Source organism: Sander lucioperca, chromosome 17 (genome assembly GCF_008315115.2).
Source record: "Sander lucioperca isolate FBNREF2018 chromosome 17, SLUC_FBN_1.2, whole genome shotgun sequence".
Lineage (NCBI taxonomy): Eukaryota > Metazoa > Chordata > Actinopteri > Perciformes > Percidae > Sander > Sander lucioperca.
Genome location: NC_050189.1, coordinates 23049263 through 23070267, shown reverse-complemented (window position 1 = coordinate 23070267; position 21005 = coordinate 23049263). Strand labels below are relative to the sequence as shown.

Here is a 21005-nt window from a genome sequence, read left to right as displayed (position 1 = left end):
TTGGAAGTGCCTGACACATGCTAAATTGATTAAGACAGTCTAAGCGGTAAATGCAGGCTGGCACTGTCTAGTGGAGATAATCTAAGTGTGACTCAGTGTGCTCTTAAAGGCACAAACTGTTGTCCTTTGGGTTCCATTGATTATGCACAAGCCTTCCAGTACCTGTCATGCTGCTTCTTGATTGATACATTTTGACATGTTATGATATACTGTAGATACACCCTGCCGTTGTCGTATGTCGTCACAGAACCTTCTCGTTCTTGATCACAAAGCTTTCAGAAATATCTTGCTTAGAAATTCCAATAAATCTTAATGGTACTATTCCACCAAACAACGGTGTTTTGCATGCTGCATGAAGCCCTTTTTGATGTTGAGGCTTAGAAATGCAGGCTACATGCCTTTTTGCAGGCTACGCACTTATCACATGCCTGCTGCACCTCCTGCAGAGGGCATATTTCTTCGAGGGAAAGTGCAAGGTTTGGGATTATAGTTTAGGATGATTTTTTTCTAACACAAAAACACATGCACAAATGCACTATCTTCTTGCAAACCCTTTAATGTTAAAACACAATTACTAACAATTACAATTGTTAGTAATGCAGTGTTCGTTTTCTAAGCATGGAAACAAGGAATGCTTTGTTGGTGCTTCAGAGCCTCTTTGAATCTTTCAAAGCCATTTTCCCTCATGTAAGAATAAAGTGTAATATATTGTAAAATCTAATCATTGTTACCATATCAGTGAATGCGTGTTGTGCTGATCTTAGTATGCTTCTGTTTTATTTCCGATGTGAATTTTGAATTTGAGTGGGGGAGCTCATGTTTCAAGTGGTTCAGTATGTGTCAACTCCGTTTGTTCTGTGTGATACCCCATTATATATCACGTGATTTTGTCTGGTGTCCCTCCTGACTGGCCATCCATCATGGGCCTTGGCGGCCCTACCTTGATCCAGGAAGCATACACAGATCACCTGTCTAGTAAGAGGGGTGGCAGGCAATTCCTCAATTAAGGCCAACACCCTATCCATCTCTTCTGACATGTACAGAAATGGGAAAAAAAACATACTTATAGTAAAAAAATCAAAGAACTTTGTCCTGTGTGTGTGTTAGGGGCGGGACAAAATATTGATACAGCAATATATCAATATCCTTCTTTGATACGATAATTGATACGCTGGCGCCAAAAATCGATATTTTAATTAATAAAATAAGGTGCTCTAAATAGATTTCCCTGCTCCCGGTATTTCCCTGCTTCCCGGTATCGCTACTTCATGGCTCCCCCACTCGAGGTGGCGCTCAACACATGAATGAGGGAAACTTGAACATAAGTTAAATAGCTGAAGAGGAAGAGGTTTTCAATAGGATAGCAGACGGTTTGTGGAAAATAACAGATGCCCCAGCCCCGTTTAACTCCAAAGTCTGGACCAATAGATGCTCTATAGTTTCTTCATCTTAATTTACAGACTGAAAAACTTGTGCTGCAGAATTGTGCTGTTTTCTAACAGTTTGGACTTGCAGTGTATAAAGAGAAAAAAATCTGCACTTAACCTTTTCACAGGCATTTTGTATTCATAGTTAGACCGATATTGTGATGTATCATTTTAGGATTGTGTAGCAATACATAGATTATCGCAGAATTGCTGTATCGTGATATTCTTGTTATCGTAAGCCGTGTATCACATCGTGAGGTACTCTGTGATTCCAACCCCTAGTGTGTGTGTTAGGGATGTCCTCTACTTAAGAAATTCTTAGTCAACTAACACTCATAAGATATTGTTGACTAATCGATTAGTTGATTTATTCGACAGATCTGTAAAACTGAGTTTCTCCACGAACAATTTTGCACAAGCACCATTTTAAATGTTGTTTACCAGAGATGTGCTCATAATTTTCTTGGATGTGTATTTATTCAGCATTAAAAAGTATTAAAAAATGACTCATCAACTAAAGAAATCTTAGTCGCCTAAGACCAAAACGACCAATTCGACTTAGTGTTTGTAGAGCCAAAAAAATATACCTTTTGTGCTTCCTCACAGTTTGTTTTCACTTTTTGATTTAAACACACAAGGTGTTTCACCCCAGCTATCCTCACATAGCCGATCAGCTTTGTTCTCTTCCACTGTTCTTTCTCCACTCTACTCCTGATGTGTGTGTACCGGTTTTCTCTAGGGTGCCAAACATTTGCCACAATAAATTGAACAGGCCAATATAGTTTGGCTAATCAGCCATGTAAATCTGATTGGAGGCCTCCGTAGCATCTTTAACCTGCTTTATCACCAGTGTCATAGTTCCTCTGCACAGCTTTGCCCTATCCATTTGGCCCATGCTACTTTTGGTTGACAGTCTTTTGAAAAGCCTTACTTGAGTTTTTTTGTGGCAAATGGTAAGATCTTGGAGAGTGCCTTTCCTCTAAGTGAGTCTGAAATCCCCTCTGCTTATGTGTTCACACTACTCTTTGCTCCTTTTGCTTTCCCTGGTACGTTTGACGATGTTTGGCTTTGTCAGTAGCCTGAGTGAAGAAGTTTTGGCTTTAAGAAAAAAAATAGTAATCCAACATTCATCTGTTCATATGTTCCTAAATATAAATTTCTGTGGACTGAGTTTTTAATACAAATCATCACAGTACTATATGTACTATATTATGCATAATGTGCTTTGATTTAAGGTTTTGAGACTATTTGAATGATGTAAATGGACTGCTTTTATATAGCGCTTTTCTAGTCAGGTGCCACCTGCTCATCAGATAAACATTCACCCACATTTATGTCATTATAGTGTCTTGGCAGGCGACCGCTCTACCACTGAGCCACAGCCGCCCCTAGATAGATAAACATAGATTTGACAATCTATAGACTAAAATCATAAAAATCTAATTAGCTAAATCAATTTTTGCAAATGCAGATAAGCTAGTATGCAGGCACACTAGACAACCAAACAGCACTTGTTGCTTTTTTGCCTTTGCATGTATTTACTGCACATATGTTTAGTGAACTCACCATACAGTAGCTCACTGTAGTGCATATGCAAGCATGCTTTGCTCACGTCTCCTCCGTCATTTAACTCAGACACTGAGAGTGTCTCTCTGGGCCTGTGTCCATGTGTGCATATATATCAGCCCTGGGCATACGCTTCTCCCAGCCCTCTGTGACCTCCATAGATGCCCTCTCAAGTCCCGAGAAGAGAGCTTCGGAATGAGAAATGAATTGCCAAACAATGCATAGCTCCCATCCATTACGGTTCTCATCATGTCAGATGATATCGAAGCATTACCGGATGTCTGGCTGCATAATTTACCGCACACCACCCCCACTGTCCTCCCCCACCCACCTCCCCAGCATCCCAGTTGAACTCTCTGATGGATTTGTAGGCCTGCCACAAAAGGCTCCATGAAATGACAGGACTTTTATCATTTTATTTGCCAACTATTTTCCTCAGCACACAAGGACATGTGTAGCATTTTGGTAGGATCATATGACATAAACATTAGGGAATTGATAAGCTTGGGAGCTTAGTGAATTATGCCATTATGAAGCAGGAACTGATTTTGTGAGATTGCTTCAAATAGATGTTACTTCTTTTTGTGTATGGATGTTTCTCGTCATAGACGAAATGTAACGTTATGACGTCAAAATAATGCTCAATAAGCTGATGGCTGAGAATTAAATGTTAAAGCCTCAAATATTTTTTTCTCCAGTTCTCTCTGCTTTTGTCCTGTAAGGTTAGGGTCACATTGGGACACATATTTTAATGTTAGACTTCAAATATGCTTCACTCTAACATCGCACTAAGACTGTCCAGTATTTTCTACAGTCTGTGAAAGTGCCTACTGAAGATGTAACAATGCATAAAGGTCCATATACTAAAATTAGGAGGTAATTGGGTTCAGCATGAGTTTGGAAGAGTCACTTTACCGTCTGATGCTAGTTTAATTTTTACCCCCGAAAGCCCTTTGCACCTCTTTTGATCTTGAGTCTGCAGAATTTTCTCAAAGCTGACGAGTCCGCTCTCAGTGCATAAATGGCAAGTCATATGAACCGGATTCATTTCATAGTAACATAGCGGGTTTTTTGCCCGAAGAGAAGTAGAGCGGGCTTATCTAATTGTGAAAGCCATGAGTCCTGGGATACAAAAAGAGAGGCTAATTAGTTAGAAATGAATGCTTTGAAATGAAGCACAGAGCTTGGTGTGTGGTGGAAACAGACGTCATGCATTTGGTGAAGGGGATTGTGTGCAATAAAAGCGGAGCATAAATGATGAGTGGAATTGGTGCATCAATGAGAGGAAGCTGGAGTGCCCACAGACGGACCCACAAAAGGTTGCCTGTTTAGGTGTAGGAACATTCTTAAGCCCTTAGCTTAACAATCATGAATATCTAATAGCTGGCTGTTAGTATTATTACATTTTAATCAACTTTAGTATGCCTTCAAAAATGCATTGAATCTTAAATATACAAAAGATAAATTACTTTGAGGTTCGAGGCTATTTTACTGAATTATATTCTTAAACTTGTTAATCATTGTGCAATACCTTAAAGGAGAACTCCGGCCATTTTTTACGTTAATCTTGAACGCTATAAATATGCGAGTACTGTCGATAGAAAACAAAACCGACCAGAATCGGTCCTAGCAAACTGGAGTTGCTGCAGCTAATGCCCAGAGCTCCCAGTTAGCTAAACAGCAGTTATGGGGGCATATTCTAAAGAGTGCCTTTGTGCCTCTTAACAGACACAAAATGCAATTAAAATGTCTGTGCAACATAAACAGGGCCCTTACGTGACAACAAGATGCGTTTTCAACTCAGACATCCTGCCGGTAGCTAGCTCGCCCTGATAGCTGCTAGCTGCCGTCTGGGATGAGTGTGTTCAGCCAGGCTTCGGTGATAATCATCACACAGCAGTTCCGTGTGTAGGGGCGCCATATAGGGGGGAAAAGTTAGGACAATTTCAAGGACCCATGACTGACAGGGGCCCCAACAAATAGGTAAAAACTAATATAAAATTATTAAACCATCATCATTCAGTATATATATTTCAAATATAATAATAAAATTAATGTTCTCTTTGTTTTTACTTGTTTTTGGCAGTAAAAGTTAAATATCCCCATTGACCAAAACGTAAACATCAATATTGACCGACCACCCCCCTGTATCTGCATGAAATGGTTTGGTCCTCACTCAGTGACGGTGTTTAGTTGCAGTCAGTAGATGCGCCAGAAGAACTAGCTACAGTGACCATGATGTTACCAAGTAACGTTAAATCAAAATCTGGTTTTCAAAAAAGGAAAGAGAGAAAAGAGAGAGAGGAAAGACAAAGGAAATGGTGTCAAACTGTAACCCAGTTTTTCACCAAGAAAGGTCTGTGAGTGGTATTAACCTGTTGGCTTAATGTCCATAGTGAAATAAGCTAGCTAGCTAGCTACAGACTAGTGTTAGCCTACATTTAATCATCATTTAATCAGTGCAGGGAAAAGTTTGGCAAGATATTCATATTAAATCATTGTCCCTGCCCCCTTTTAGCAGACTTAACAACAGATGAGTCAGCAGCACCCCAGTCTCCCCCTAACTGTGCCAGAAGGTGAGCTACATTGTGTTCAATGACATGCCTGTTGGCATCATTGCAGGGAGTCTGTGGGGATTTCTCTGTCTTTCATTAATAATTATAATAAATATTTATAATAATAATAATAATAATAATTTTGTTAAGAGAATTTTCCATTTTGTCAAATTTTACAATAAAAATACATTGAGACTGTAAAAGATGGCCTTCAGCACATTTTTAATAGTTAATAATCATAATAGTGAACTGCATACTAGACTTGTATGCATGGACAAATCACCAGCAGTAAATATTGTGCTAGTACTAGTACTGAACTACAAGAAGCAAGACAGTTGCAATCCTTTAATTAGAGTTATGTAAAGCTTTTGATAGGACAGTTAGGTCCTAGAGATGTGGTGACAACAGCTGCGCAGAGGGGGCCCAATTAGATTTTTTGTCATGGGGCCCAAAGTTCCTGGCGGCGCCCCTGTCCATGTGTATTTGTAGCTCATCCATTTTGTGTGCGATCAATCTGGAGTTGGTGAGTAGGAGTCTTGGTAGTGATCTGTGTGGTAGTTCCCTTAGCCGTGCTAGCAGGCCCGACCGGCATCCTTGCTTCTGCTTTCTCCCCACCTTCGTCGCCTGCCGCGGCTGACAACAATCTGCCGAGCGCCCAGAGGACAGGTCATGCCTTCGCGGCGAAAAATTGTATTTTATTTCCCCCTCAAAAATAGGTAATTGAGCACTGTAGTGGTTATGACCATATCAGTGACTATGTAACTACATGGAAACGGGCCAAATTATGTCTGTGCCTTGTACAGTAATAGCGTTAGAGAAGGCTAAATAATAATAGTAATAAACTACAATTTTTCGCTGCGAAGGCATGACCTATCCTCTGGAGGACATCCACCAGACCACTCGGTAGATTGTTGTCGGCCATGGCAGGCGACGAAGGCGGGGAGAAAGCAGAAGCAAGGATGCTGGTCGGGCCTGCTAGCCCGGCAAAGGGAACTACCACACAGATCACCACTGCCAAGACTCCTACTCACCAATCGATCACACACAAAATGGATGAGCTACAAATACACACGGAACTGCTGCGTGATGATTATCACCGAAGCCTGGCTGAACACACTCATCCCAGACGGCAGCTAGCAGGGCGAGCTAGCTATCGGCAGGATGTTTAAAAACGCATCTTGTTGTACAAAGGCACAAAGGCACTCTTTAGAATATGCCCCATTTAGCTAACTGGGAGCTCTGGGCATTAGCTGCAGCAACTCCAGTTTGCTAGGACCAATTCTGGTCTTTTTTTTTTTCTATCGTTTTTTTTTCTATCTATCATATTTATAGCGATCAAGATTAACGTAAAATTGGCCAGAGTTCTCCTTTAACACATCCGAGGACTCAATTCTAATTAAAAATACTGCAAATAGGTAGTACTTGTTATGTAGACATGGGAATAAGAAGTACATAAGAGTAAGAGAAGAGTACCCCCATCTTAGTCACATTTCCATGTCTTCTTTGTAGTCAACAGTTTTGTTTTGTAAAGCTCAGAAAAATGCTTCAGACGTTGAAATCTGCCTATTCGTTTACTCACGAGTCACTCGGAGCATAGCAAAGTCTTGTTCACCTCGTTCACCTCGTTGGTGCTCTTGAGGTTTTTTCCCCTCTCTTCATCCCTTTGGAGAGAATGGGAAAGCTGGCAAAGCAAAACAAAATGCCCTTGTGTTGTCTCCAAGGCGATAATGCCTGCAGACTGTGGCTGCTGTCTGCTACTGGCTTTTCTTTTTTTGTGCTCATCTCTTGGAAAAGATATACAAGTTTGCTCAAGGACACTTTCTTTGTTTCCACTCCTGCTCTCTGTCTCTTGTGTGTGTCTTTGCGGGCATATTTAACATGCTGCGTGTTGAAAAATAATTCAGCAGTGGGCTCAACAGGATCATGTGAAAGTATGGAATTACATTCTAGACATGGTTCCTGGTGACTTTGATTAACCTCATGCTGTGATGGCAATTTCCTCAAGCCATATTTCTCTGTACTGTCATATTACCCAGCATTAAAGAAGGTGCTATGATAACTTGCATTAGTATTATTTACAAAGGATTGGTAAACTGAAATTATCTCATTATCTTTGAAATGGAGATACAATGATAGCTGGATATTTGTCTTGGTATAATCATAATCATAAACGTATTACTTATTAGAAACTTTAAAGAAAGAGTGTATAACATTTAAAAGAAGAAACAGCACATTATTTATCTTACAAATGAGAAGTTCACAAGCAATGAAAAGCATCGTTGCTCATCGCAGTGCACTCAGGGGCTTAGCACTAAAGCTGTACTTGGTCTGTAAACATTTAAATGTTTTTTATCACAAATGTAAGACAAGAAATAAACACACCTTACTACACCAGGAATATGTTTGTAGCTTGTGGTCCCATTCTGTTAGCAAGAGTCAGGTTGCATAAAAGCACCAGATTTATAATAATCTTGGAAAATAAAGGGCATTTCAGTGAGCCAATGTTCTGTAGTTTACTCGTGACAACGCTTGCGTTGTGGAATGGGTCCAGAAGCAGCAAATAGGCCTATGTCTCCTGGTAGGGTATGGTGTGCTTACTTCTTTGTGTTAAAACATGTTTAGATATAGGGTAGTGTACAAGAGGAGTCATAAAGTCAACAATCTAACTCCGAAATAACAGTTAAAAGCTATGCGATATGATTTGCCACCATAAGCTATTGGTCAGAAAAGCTGTATAATAGCACCAAACCCCTGAGTTTACTGAACTGAGCAATAGTGCACTTTATTATGTATGAATAGTGTGTTTCATTTGTATGAATGCCAATTTATCTTTCAAATGGTACATAATCTCACTTTAAACCTATTCAGCTACTGGATTACACTGATATTTGTGAATAAAAAACTTTAAAGCCTGATGGATAGATATGTAGGTAGGTAGGTAGGTAGATAGGTAGGTTGATACATACATACATACATACATACATACATACATACATACATACAGCAGTACACAAACAAAATCACCATGAACAGGGAATCGATCAAATATCAAAATCAAAAACACAACCTAATATCAAAACACAAGTACAAATTGTTTAGTTTATTTTAAATTATATGTACAAAAGATATATATAATCTGGTGTCTTATTTATTAGTATGTCTTCCTATAAAACTATGGTTACTGCATCACATGTTCCTGTGCATTTTGGGAACCATAAGCAACAAAGACCCTCAGCAAAAATCTTTCAGAATCATCCTGTATCAGCCGTCCTGACCAGTACAATATTTCCCTTATCCTAATAGGCCAGTCTGCACACCTTCTTAGCCACTAGCTTAACTGAGCCTGTGCAAGGTGGCCTCTACTGACCTCAATATGAGCACTGAATTTCCAAGATCAGATTTCCATGAGGTACTCTAATAATGGTCTCCTTTACTATATGCACCACCAGCTGATTTCAATTATACAAAAATTGATGCCTCTTCCCTTCCTCAAGAGTTGGCGTAACCTATTTGAGGTTATCATGGCTTCTCAAATACAGATTCATAAATAAGTTATTTCATGAATAATCAAATAAATAGACTGGTGTCCTTGAAGATATTTTACCCTCCTATTTTCATGATCATTGCAGCCATAGGGTTGCCGTGGCACAGATTGATGATGATGTCTAGTAGTCGTTAAAGAATGTAAATGGTGATGTCTCTGTGGCTGGTGGAAATGTTAAATACCTATTTGAGCATTCATGTGATTTTTTTTAAAGCCCTGTTGATGGGTGGTAGTGTCAGTTTATGTTGGTTGATGTGTGGCTGCCAGTGTGAACACGTGACTACGCTTTTGTGGTGGCTCATTCAAGCATTTGCATCCATATACACGTGTAATAGCATCTTTTCCAAGTTGTTGTTTTTCTTTCTCTCTGTGAGAGATTTTTTTTATGATCATTTTTTTATTATTTTTATATTTTTAACATACAACATACAGAATAAATAAATACACTCGAACAAGAACCAAAACCCTCTCCCACCCCCCACCCTCTGCGGTCTCGAGGAAAACAAAACAAACCAATATACAAAATAGGGATGCACCGAACCCAGATTTTTGGGGTTCGGCTGAATACCGAACCCACTGGTTAAGATTCTGCCGAACCCCGAACTGAACCGAACCGAAATTTACTCCCATCCTCTACTCCCATCTTTTATTTTTAATATTTTATTTTTAATTTAATACATACTGTATACTGTGTACATATACTTTACTTATATTGTTCATATTCTATTTAGAGAATGTGTGACATGCACCAACAACACCAAAACAAATTCCTTGTATGTGTTAAAAACGTACTTGGCAATAAAGCTTTTCTGATTCTGATTCTGATCCTCAGTCCATTAACACAGTAAACACATTAATTAAGTAAACAACGTCAACAGCCTCTAAAATAGTTAAATGTAACAACTTGAGTTCACATGCTCTTTTCACATCGTAGGAAAGCACATCGCTATCGCCAGCTGAGTGACAATTTTGTTTGGCAAATTTTTGCTAACCAGTGTATGATGAAGGCATGTTGTGTGGGTGAAATTAGTAAGCTAGCGTTAGCTAACGAGCAGCAGCCGGCCATTCAGTCGCTCCACTCCCACCGTAGGGAGACTCATTGCCAGCCAAGAGAACAGCTGACAGCCCGGGAGAGGCACTGTCTGGTTAACACAAGTTTTTAGCTGTGACTGTCCTTCCTTACCTGAAGTTGCTGCATTTTGGCTGCTGTCTGTAGATTCCTTCATGCACAACTCATATGCAAATATCTTAACAGCGGCGATGTTATGTATTGTTTAGGCCCCCATGAGACAAATCGGCATTGCAAATTGAACATGTAGCTCTACTTGAATCGCCTTCTTTTGACTGAAAGTACTGCCAAACAACACTTTCTCTGCTTACAAGTTCCGTTTTCACTTTCTCACAGCCTACTGCATAGAACGCTCCACCTAATGCGCCGTCATTACGTCGACCAGCGTAGTGCGCAAAGTGCAAGCGTAACTCTACAAAGAGTATAGAAGTAACAAGAGCGTTCAGTCCAAGATGGCGGAGCTGCATCTCGGTCATGGGTGCGTTTGTTACAATGGAACGTTCTATTGAGTTCCACCTCTTGTTACTTCTATACTCTTTGACAAGAGCAGAAACTCAACACAACGTTTGCCTCTTTTTCTCGAGTTTCGCCTCTTGTTACTTCTCTTTGGCAGCGTTCGGTTCGGTGGAAAAAAATTCTAAAGTTCGACAGTACCCGAACTCGAACTCTGTGTTCGGTGCATCCCTAATACAAAAAACAAAAACAAAAATCCCACCTTGCCTAGTCGCTCTTTTCTAATTCTTGTGGTGTTGTGGTCATTAGGACTTATACTTGTGCTGCTGCGTTTTTCCGTAGGTCTGTAGTCAATGACCTGGCTTTGTTAATCCTTGCTGTAGAGAGCTTGAGCATAACTATGTCTAGGAAGTGCGCAACCACTGTTTTATACAAAGCGAGTGGGGGGGGGGGAGCCAGCGTGTGAGAGATATTTTGAAGTTATACAACCTGCATTATCGGCAGTTGGGAGTGAAAAAGGCACTATGTGCCTTTAGTGCACTTTGCAATTCAATGAGATTCTTGTTATAGTTCTTTTACTGATGGAGTACCTCCACAGTTGTGCCCAAGCTACCTGTGGGTGTTAAAAACACAACAAACTCTTTTGTTAGCGAGAGAAAACAAATACTCAATCAGCCTGGAACTCTTGCTGCGGCGGCAACCTATTTAATCAACCTTGGCTGTCGTTGAATGCTGTTAAGTGTTGAATGCATTGACTGCTGATAGCGGCCTGGTTTGTGTCATTACAGCCTCCAGGCGTCTCCGCGATTCCCAAACAGTGGCACTAATTTATGCTTTCTTATTTCACCGCTTTCAAATTCACCATGCAAAGAAATTGTCCGATTGCCAATTGAATCTTGCTGAACTGGATTTCAGCAGTGATGTCTGTTGTCTCAGCTCTCTGGATGTGTGATGTCCATTACACCTGCCAAACTAAAGTCGACCCTCATTAAATTTTGTTTTGCTCCCCTTTCATACAAAGATTGTGACCATTTGTCACTTCTGTCATTTTGATTGTATCTCTGCATTAGGCCAAGGAAAAAAAAAAATCGAATTGCATTTTTGCAAAAGCCCAGATTGTGTGTCTGGGAGAAAGTGTTCTCTCATGGGAGCTTATTTAAAGGGTCTACAGCAAGCAGCCTTCCTGCAAAACCACACAGTAATAAGATCATAACATATAGAAATGTCATCATCCCCTATTGAAAAGTATTTGTGTAAAAATAATGTGAATGTGTAACATAGAGTAATGCTCCTAAATAAATATATTCCATAGGACAGTTTCATAAAAAAAAACATCAACCTGGTATGACCTCACAGTGCGTCCTCTGACCCTCTGTGGCTTAACCAAGTCCACACATTCATAAAAAGCCTGGTGCAAAATTAATTTGGGGGCCCTATTTTCCAATTAGTGACACAGGGGAAGGGATATAAAGGGGACAGAATGGATGAGTACATGGGATGATTGATGACAGGGAGTCGAGGAGGTGTATATGAATTTGAGTGGAAAGAGAAGCATTACTAAGCCAGTTCATGGGTGCATCTCGGTATGTGTTGGTGTTATTATGATTGCCCTCTACGGCAACAGGGCAGGCAAAGGCATCATTAGCAAGCACCCACTGAAGTGTAACCACAGGGAGAACTCACATCCAGGAAATAGGTATATCATTTTGTCCCAGCTGACCCAGAAATAGCATGTAGCTATTGACTAGCAAAGATATGCCCCTGTCAATAGCAACTTTTAGACTGCACAGCTGTGTGTGTGTGTGTGTGTGTGTGTGTGTGTGTGTGTGTGTTAGCATAACCAGCGGGGGTCCAAAACTAGACACCATGCATTCCCATGCAAGTCACACCTGCCAGTTCCAATTGATCCTGTTTTAACTATCCTTCCCCCCCACCCCCCCTCCTGCGCACACTGCAGTCTTTTTTTCACCGCCACCAAAATAAATTTCCCTCTCCCTCATTAATGAAGTGTGACTGAAAAGAAAGACATTTACTCTCAATCTCCTTTTTCCAACTGTATATTTTCCCAGAATCTGTCAGTTCACTTTGTTTCCTTTTTTCTCCTTTACCAGAAACTTCCTCCTCTGTAATGGTCTACATGGACACATCGACCATGACAACGAGGACCACCACTCGACCAACCACTGTTACTGTGACATCCACAACTGCCAGGACTACCACTACCAAGATGCCTGCCACAACAACTGCAATGGCTCAGTGGCCACAGACCGCATCCACAGTGGCGGCCCCTGTCCAGACGGTGTTGGAGGGTTTGGTCCCAGAAGACGAAGACAGGGTGCCGCCTTCCTCCAAGCTTCCCAACATCAGGGTGGAGTACTGCAATCCCCTGGTGATGATGGACATCTCCTGGCCCAAGACCAAGCAGGGTGTGGTGGCCAAGATGCCCTGTCCACCTGGAACCACAGGTAATGCAGATTTTTGTAATGTCAAATATTTTAAGGGAGTCTTATTTTTGTAGTTTGGGGCATACTTTCTTTCAGTAATAACCCAAGTAGTTTTGGGAACACAGACATAGCTAAAATGAAGTTTGATAGTGCAAGGATGATGAGCAGGCAGAGCATCATCAAGTTTTAAACAAACCCTGAGGTTAGCCCCAGGTTATTTGGAAGATGGAATGAGGGCCATCCATTCTTCAATTTTTCGCAACTAATGTGGGTCTAAGTCATGATGGATGGTAGCTGGCTAAATAAGCTCTGACATTCTTCTCCTAAGCCAGACCTTCCACCTCTACTTGAGGGATCTCAAGGTATTTTCAAGCCAGTTGGAATATATAGCTCTGAAGTGTGCTTAGGATCTATCTCTTGGAAGTTAATAGGGTGTGCCTTGTTGCCCTATGAGGGAAACTCATTTTAGCCACTTACGGTATATCCAGGATCTCATTGTTTAAAGTCACTCTCTAGAGCTCATGACCAATAGTGAGGGTTGGAATGTAGATCCACTGGTAAATTGAAAGTTTTCGCCAATCAGTTCCTTATTCACCACAACAGTACAGCACTGCTGATGTTCCCCTTCCCAAAGGACTCGTTCATTGTTGTTGAAGTTGTCACTGTTTTAGTCGTTGACGTTAAAGTGTTGTCAGAGATTTCTCAGCAATTACTTTGGCCAAAAATATGAAAATAAGTAAGCGGCAGCTAGTTTTAATAAAGCAGAATTTATACTTCACACTGGACTTCTCACTACATACCTACAATCACATACTTTTTCATTTGTGCATTACTGTTTTCTGTTTATGTTTCATTTGTTGGTAGGTCAAAAACTTTGCAGTATGTGGAGCATCAGTGTATATTACACAGCCTTCTATAATAGTCATATTCAGTTAACCTGATCAATCTTCTAAAACCTCAAACATTCAGTTTAAGAATGAAAAACTCTGTGAAATATACATGTTAGGTTTTTATTCATCAATCTTTGATGATGTCAATATTCTCGTTAGTATGCAGTTACTGTCAGGCTCTTTGCCTTAATGTCGGTCGCTGGTGTGTGTTCTGGTTTTTGTTTACTCTACCCCTGCAACTCTCATCATCTTGCTTCCTGTCCTCCCTCCTCACTCTTTATTCCTGACTCACTGATGCAAGGCTAAATATAGCTTAGCATTGCATCTGTATGGAAACTAGTAACTAGTACACCACGCGCCTATATTTATTTCCTGTCTCTCAGGATACAACTGGTGTAATTAATTAGTGGCTAAACACGTTTGTGTTTGGCACTTTGAAAGGGCTGTTGAGCTTTGTTTATCAGGCATCAGACCATTTGTTACTCTATATGTTGTTAGTCCAGCTCTGTCTTTCTATCAATCCTAAGGGAATGAAGTCAAGTGTGCATTAAGATAAAATCCAAAGATGTTGGCTGCCTCAGATGTGAAAGCTTTACCTCAGAAAGTAAGAATATCAGAGTTCTGATCAAGCAGCAGGTCATATTTAATTGAGACCTGGCCACTGATTTTTTTTAAGTAAAGGCTTTGATATTATAAGGTTGAAGATATCCCTAAATTCTTAAAGGTCCAATGTGTAGGAATTTCTCCCATCCAGCGTTGAGATCATATATCGTAATCAAATCTCTTGCGCCACGCAATTCAAAGTATGTATTACAGCTACGGTAGCCTTCACTCTTTTTTTCTGATGACGCCGGTCTCTTGCTCTTTTCAATATCCTTTTCTTTTTCTGGGCGAAGAAGAAGACTGCTGTTCCTGAAATTTAGATTTTGAATACGTGTGGTCCTCCATGTTTCCTTCTTCAAACTTGCCGGGGCCGGGAAGCGACGATACCCATTAGCAGTTTTAGCAGCATCTGTGAGTTTATCATGTGACAGCGAAAACGCGAAAGGCGGAGCAGTATGTTCTGTATGTCCCTTACCGGCTAACGTTTTTCAAGCTGGCGCATGAATATGGAGCGTCTACCCCAGTTCATGCAAATGCAAATGTAAAATTTCAAGCCAAAAGGAATACTTGGAATTGATGGTGGTGGTAAATATTTATGAAAAAGTTCAAAGTTTGTGAACGGGCAACACAGATTTTGATAATGAACAACTAAACACGTTACACACTGGGCCTTTAAATTAGGAGATGAATCGTGAGAAAAAATTAAAGTTTAAACTTAACTGAAAGGTAACCTAGAAACCTTCTATAAAGCTGTCAGACAGTATTATTGCATAAATAAAGCAACTCAGTGGTGGTAATACATTGTTAAAACCAAAAGATGTAATGCAAGTCAGATGTGTTAAAAACTGTACAATGTGCCTTTGTTTAGGAATTTTCTGAAACTTCCCTATCATAATTTTTTTTAATAGAGAAAGTCACGCTAGACTTGTTGGTGACACTTTATCCTCAAATCTGGCTCAAAGCCTAAAAAAATCTGTTCATTTCATCAATCAGCACAGAGACTCAGACAGACACACCCATACTGTACATACAGCCTTCATTAATGGGCAACACAGGCACCCGTCGAGACCTCACTAACAGCCGTCATATGGCAAGATAAGAGGAACACCTACCCCCACCTCCTCTCGGCACATTCTTCAAAGCCACTGCTCTTCAGACGACACTGCCAAGCAGAACAAGACTGTGTGAGCTTCCTCTGCCACTCTTTGAAAGTTCCTCGAGCTCTCCTTCCATCTACCTCACTTCGTTTGCTGTCATTCTGTTTCCCCCTACACCCCTCCGACTCCCTCGCTTACTCCTTCCCTTTTTCATGCTCCTTCTCCTGCCTCAGAATATAGGAGGAAATGCAGAGTCCCTTATCTTATAAACCCATCAAACATAAGGCTGTCCGAGGTGGACTGGGGAAGGAAATTATATGTCAATCAAAATTTATATCTCCTAATGCTGGTCGTCTCACCCTCCAACACACCTTCTCTCTAAGTACAACAAGGGCAATTTAATGTCAGCATGTAGCCTTGCTGATGTCTACTCTGAAAATATAGATGCAAGTTATTTGAGGTACATGGAAGAAGAAGTCAAAGACACCCTTTGTTTTTGAATACATTGCAATCATTGTATTGTTGGACAGATGTCCACAAAAAACTGTTGGTTTGTACTGTCTATCTCTTGATTAAGTGTATTTAATGTATTCATTATGATTAATAAGGTTGAAGCTAGGTATAGCATGGCCAGAGAGTCTTAACTGATGATGGTCACGCTGTTTAATTTGACTCAATCTGGAGGTGTATTTATATTAAAACCCAGATGGAACATTGTAAAACTGAATCACGTATCTGTCAGCAGAGACAGTTTCCTCAAACCAGCTTAATTGACCTGTCGTGATGAATTCAGCTATGGCAGACTTAATTGGCACCTATTTTGGCGTATTTTTCTCATGCAGGAGTTGAACTGTTACATGCAGACACTGTCTGACTTTTAATGATTAAATACAGACAGCGTCTGCCATCAAGTGAAGCAACTTCATTTCAGTCCATACAAGATAAAACCATCCAATTACATTTTGCTACACCCATTAATTTAATTACTTAAGAATTGTTTCTTTTGGACGTCGCAGTTTACTTGGACAACTTTAGAAAATAAGAAAAGTGCTTGACACACAGAGGAATTGGGCATTAGTTGGCAAGACTGAAAGCATTGTCTAATCCATCACTGTGTAATGGGGAAAAAAGACTAAGAGAAAAAGGAGAAAATGTGGGTAAGCTCGATTGTCTCCCAAGAGGTATTTTAGAAACACACACACATAGACAGACATGTTACAAAACACATGCCACTGTAGCTGTTCTTTCTGTACTGACATAGTTGTGTCTCTGGATGTAATACATTTGATGTCATTGTTCTTACTAAGCCACTGTCTTTCTTCTCTCTCTAGGTGTGGCCTCATACCTGTGCGTGGGTCCAGAGGGATACTGGGACCCCCAGGGACCTGATTTTAGCAACTGTACCTCCCCTTGGGTCAACCTCATCAGCCAGAAGGTACCAAACTGCACAATCATAATAAGCAGAACATGTGCTACTTAAAGTAACATCACAGTTGGTTTGAAAAGTGCTTTTTGTATTACTTTTCTGATCAGGAATCATCAAACATTTCTCCTTCAAATACAACCATAGAAAAACGCATTCAGATTTGGCACTGAGTTTAAATGTTATTTTGATGTGTAAATGTGTTTTGTTTTTAACAGAACTGGGCACTTTTAGCCTGATTAAAGTAACCAATGTTACCACAGCTTACAATGCAAATCAAGGGTGTATATATTGCTTGCACTCAGAGGGCTTTAGTTTTTGTGTGTTTTCTCTTTTGTTCTTTGTCTCTTTTCTAACTAGTCAATTAATGCCATGGATTAGCCGGAGGGTTCACTTAATTGAAGGGTTATGCTTGTGTGTGTATGTGTGTGTTTCACCATAGTCTAATGGACTGTTGTGGGTAACAACAGCCACTAGACCACTTTCTGTCCTACGGACACAGCAGTTTTTTTGCATTCCATACTTCTCAAGCACAAACAATTTGTATCTCCTCCTCTAAATGTAAATGTTAATAGGCTGCATTTATATAGCGCCTGTCTAGTCTTAACGACTACTCAAAGCGCTTTTACATAGTACAGGTACCATTCACACACACATTCGTACAGTACACTGGTGGACGAGGCTGCCAAACAAGGTGCCACCTGCTCATCAGATAAACATTCACACACACGGATGGCACAGCATCGGGAGCAAGGACACTTTGACATGGAACTGCAGGGCCAGCGATCATATGACCGACCTTCCGATTGGCAGCTCTACCACCTGAGCCACAGCCGACCTTAAGGGAGAATTCCGGTCGATTTCAACCCATAGCTCTGTTGTTTGTAAATTTGGAGTGCGGTCAGTAGCAAGAAAAACGAAAACAGTCGGTGTTGCCTACACCGTGTTATCGTCCTGCTAGAGTTAGCACCCAGGAGGCTGAAACAGGGCAAGTTATAAACGTGTTTTTAGCCTCTTAACATGTTCGAAATGTCATTACAAGTGCCTACCCATGTGAAGTGATTCCTTCCAAGTGAACACAATGAATCTGACTGCAGTAGATGTGAAAGAAATGCATAAAAGTTTTGCTAATTCAGCTCTGTTTAGTTCCGGTGTCGTGCCAAGGTACTTATCCCCGCCAGGATTTGTGTCCCCTGGCCGCGGGAGCGCACGTGCACTCAGAGCGGAGTTTAACTGCTGTACTTCGAATTCACCTCTTAAATGGAACAAATAGCGATGTGGAAGACTCGACGGGGTTTTTCATAGTAACAAGGGTCTCATTTATCTACATAAATAAGTTTATTTTTCTGTTACATTAAGGCGACGTGTGAATTGTTGAATGCGTCGTTTATTATTGTAGATTAATCAACAGTGTTTTCCAAAGTTCCATATTGACAGAACAGACCCTTTGCATGTTAGGGGAGAGGATACACATATCAGGTGAAAAACAGCCTGATATAATGTGTATCCCCTCTGTAACTATTGCTAGAAAACAGCAGACATCTCCATATTATCTCAGGTTGTTCACTGTGACCTGTGAACACTGAAAATAACACACATGAAGACAGGACAGACCCTTTCCTTGTTAGTGGAGAGGATACACATTATATCAGGTGAAAAACGGCCTGATATTTTGTGTATCCCCTCTGTAACTTTTGCTAGAAAACAGCAGACATCTCCATATTATTTCATGTTGTTTATTGTGACCTGGTAAAGACAGAATATAACACACATGATGACAGGACACCCTTTGCATGTTAGGGGAGGGGATACACAAAATATCAGGTGAAAAAACGGCCTGATATTTTGTGTATCCCCTCTGTAACCTAATGGTAGACAGGTGAACAAAGCGGTTAATTGAAAAGCCATATTAAACTAAATTAAATTAAAACAGAAATCACGTTAGAGGGCAGGGAGGGACTGGTTAGCAAAGACGAGGAAAAAATATTGTTCATAAACCTGCATGTCTCACATAGATAGGCCTATCAGTCGGCCTATGTAGCTAAGGTGCATGTCAATATGGAACTTTGGAAAACACTGTTGATTATTCCACTGTACTAAACGACGCAATAAACAATTCACACGTCGCCTTAATGTAACAGAAAAATAAACGTATTTATGTAGATAAATGAGACCCTTGTTACTATGGAAAACCCTGTCGAGTCTTCCACGTTGCCATTTGTTCCATTTAAGAGGTGAATTCAAAGTACAGCAGTTAAACGCCACTCTGAGTGCACGCGCGCTCCTGCGGCCAGGGGATACAAATCCGCGGGGATAACTATCTTGGCACGACACCGGTGTTGAGACGGCAAGACTTAGGGACCGTCTACAAACTACAACACCAAAAAGAAAAACCAAAAATATTTTCAAAAATAGGCATATGCTTATTTTTAAAAGTAAGTGCTGTAGTACAACTAGCAGGAGACAAGTTATAATTGAGGTACGTTTGAAGACACTACCTTATTTAATCATTAAATTAATAAATATTTTTGTTGTATCTCTTTCCTGTGTTGTAGTTTGTAGATGGTCCCTAAGTCTTGCCGTCTCAACACCGGAACTAAACAGAGCTGAATTAGCAAAACTTTTATGCATTTCTTTCACATCTACTGCAGTCAGATTCACTGTGTTCACTTGGAAGGAATCACTTCACATGGGTAGGCACTTTTAATGACATTTTGAACATGTTAAGAGGCTTAAAGCACGTTTATAACTTGCCCTGTTTCAGCCTCCTGGGTGCTAACTCTAGCAGGAGGATAACACGGTGTAGGCAACACTGATTGTTTTTGTTTTTCTTGCTACTGACAGCACTCCAAATTTACAAACAACAGAGCTACGTGTTGAAATCGACCGGAATTCTCCTTTAAGGGGAAGTTATTATGCAAAGCCCCATATAAAGCTTCCTATGTTTGAATCTGTAAGAGAATCAAATCAAAAGAGGAGAAGATTACTGCAAGTGAGGATCAGGGTTCCAGGTTATGAATTGCAGGCAATGTTGAAAATGTTCTCCCTTAAACTCATAGGGCCCCGAGGCGTGCGTGTTATAACACTTATGATCTACTCAGCAGCACAAAGCTCAGCCCATTAAAGAAACGGCAGTTTGCAGATTTGGATTGAGAATGGCTGTTGGGGAACAAAATAGAAGAGAGAGAAATTATCAGGTGCATTTCTGTACAGCGCCGCACCATTTGTACGGTGCAATAAAGCTCCACTACAGGCTTGGAGAAATTAACTAGAGCAATGTATTTTTGAACTTGCTACAGAGGCTGTTTTGCTATGTTGTTTGCATGGATTCAACAGTAATAGTGTGATTCTAATGTAGAATATTGCTTATTAAAATCTACAGAAGGAAGTGACAGTCAAGTAGTGCATGTGTTATTTTAAAGCAAATCACACTTCAGCAGTGTGTCTGTCGCTGTGGAGACGGGAAGACTTTAATGAAGATCAACATGTCAGAGATCTGGAATACCCATCTGGCACTTTGTTATTTTATATCTAGAGCCATTGTCCTGTATGTGGCACTGCTCATTACCAGATGGTTCGGTAGACAAAATGAGAAAGGAAGATGTAGAGAAAAAAGAGAAACAAATGACATTAGATAAACAGAGAGAGAGAGAGAGCGAGAGAGAGCGAGAGAGAGAGAGAGAGGATCCCCAGCTCCGCTTATTAAGAGACAAGAGCAGGGAGGGAAAATAGGAAAACATCTTCCAAAGACATGTTTCCCTTCATACACCTCTGTGAAGACCAATTTAAGCAGCATAATTGGCTTGACTAATAAACTCACAGGCGATGATAGCAGGTGATGCGAGAGTAAATCAGTATGGGCCTGTTTTCGTTGGTGTCACTGTGGCTTTGAGAATCATCTTACTGCACCTAGTCTATTAGTAAAACTGTGAAT

The 21005-nt window shown here is 40.5% G+C and overlaps 1 protein-coding gene across 28 annotated transcripts in view; it reads left to right on the top strand.

The window, feature by feature from the left end:
* LOC116039897 (adhesion G protein-coupled receptor L3) overlaps positions 1–21005 on the top strand; it is a 219730-nt gene that overhangs the window by 139597 nt on the left and 59128 nt on the right. For all 28 annotated transcript variants that reach the window (XM_035993765.1, XM_035993761.1, XM_035993764.1 and 25 more), the window contains 2 exons: positions 12726–13079; positions 16980–17083. In XM_035993765.1, coding sequence (XP_035849658.1) covers positions 12726–13079; positions 16980–17083 — 458 coding nt within the window. The remainder of the gene's footprint in view (positions 1–12725; positions 13080–16979; positions 17084–21005) is intronic.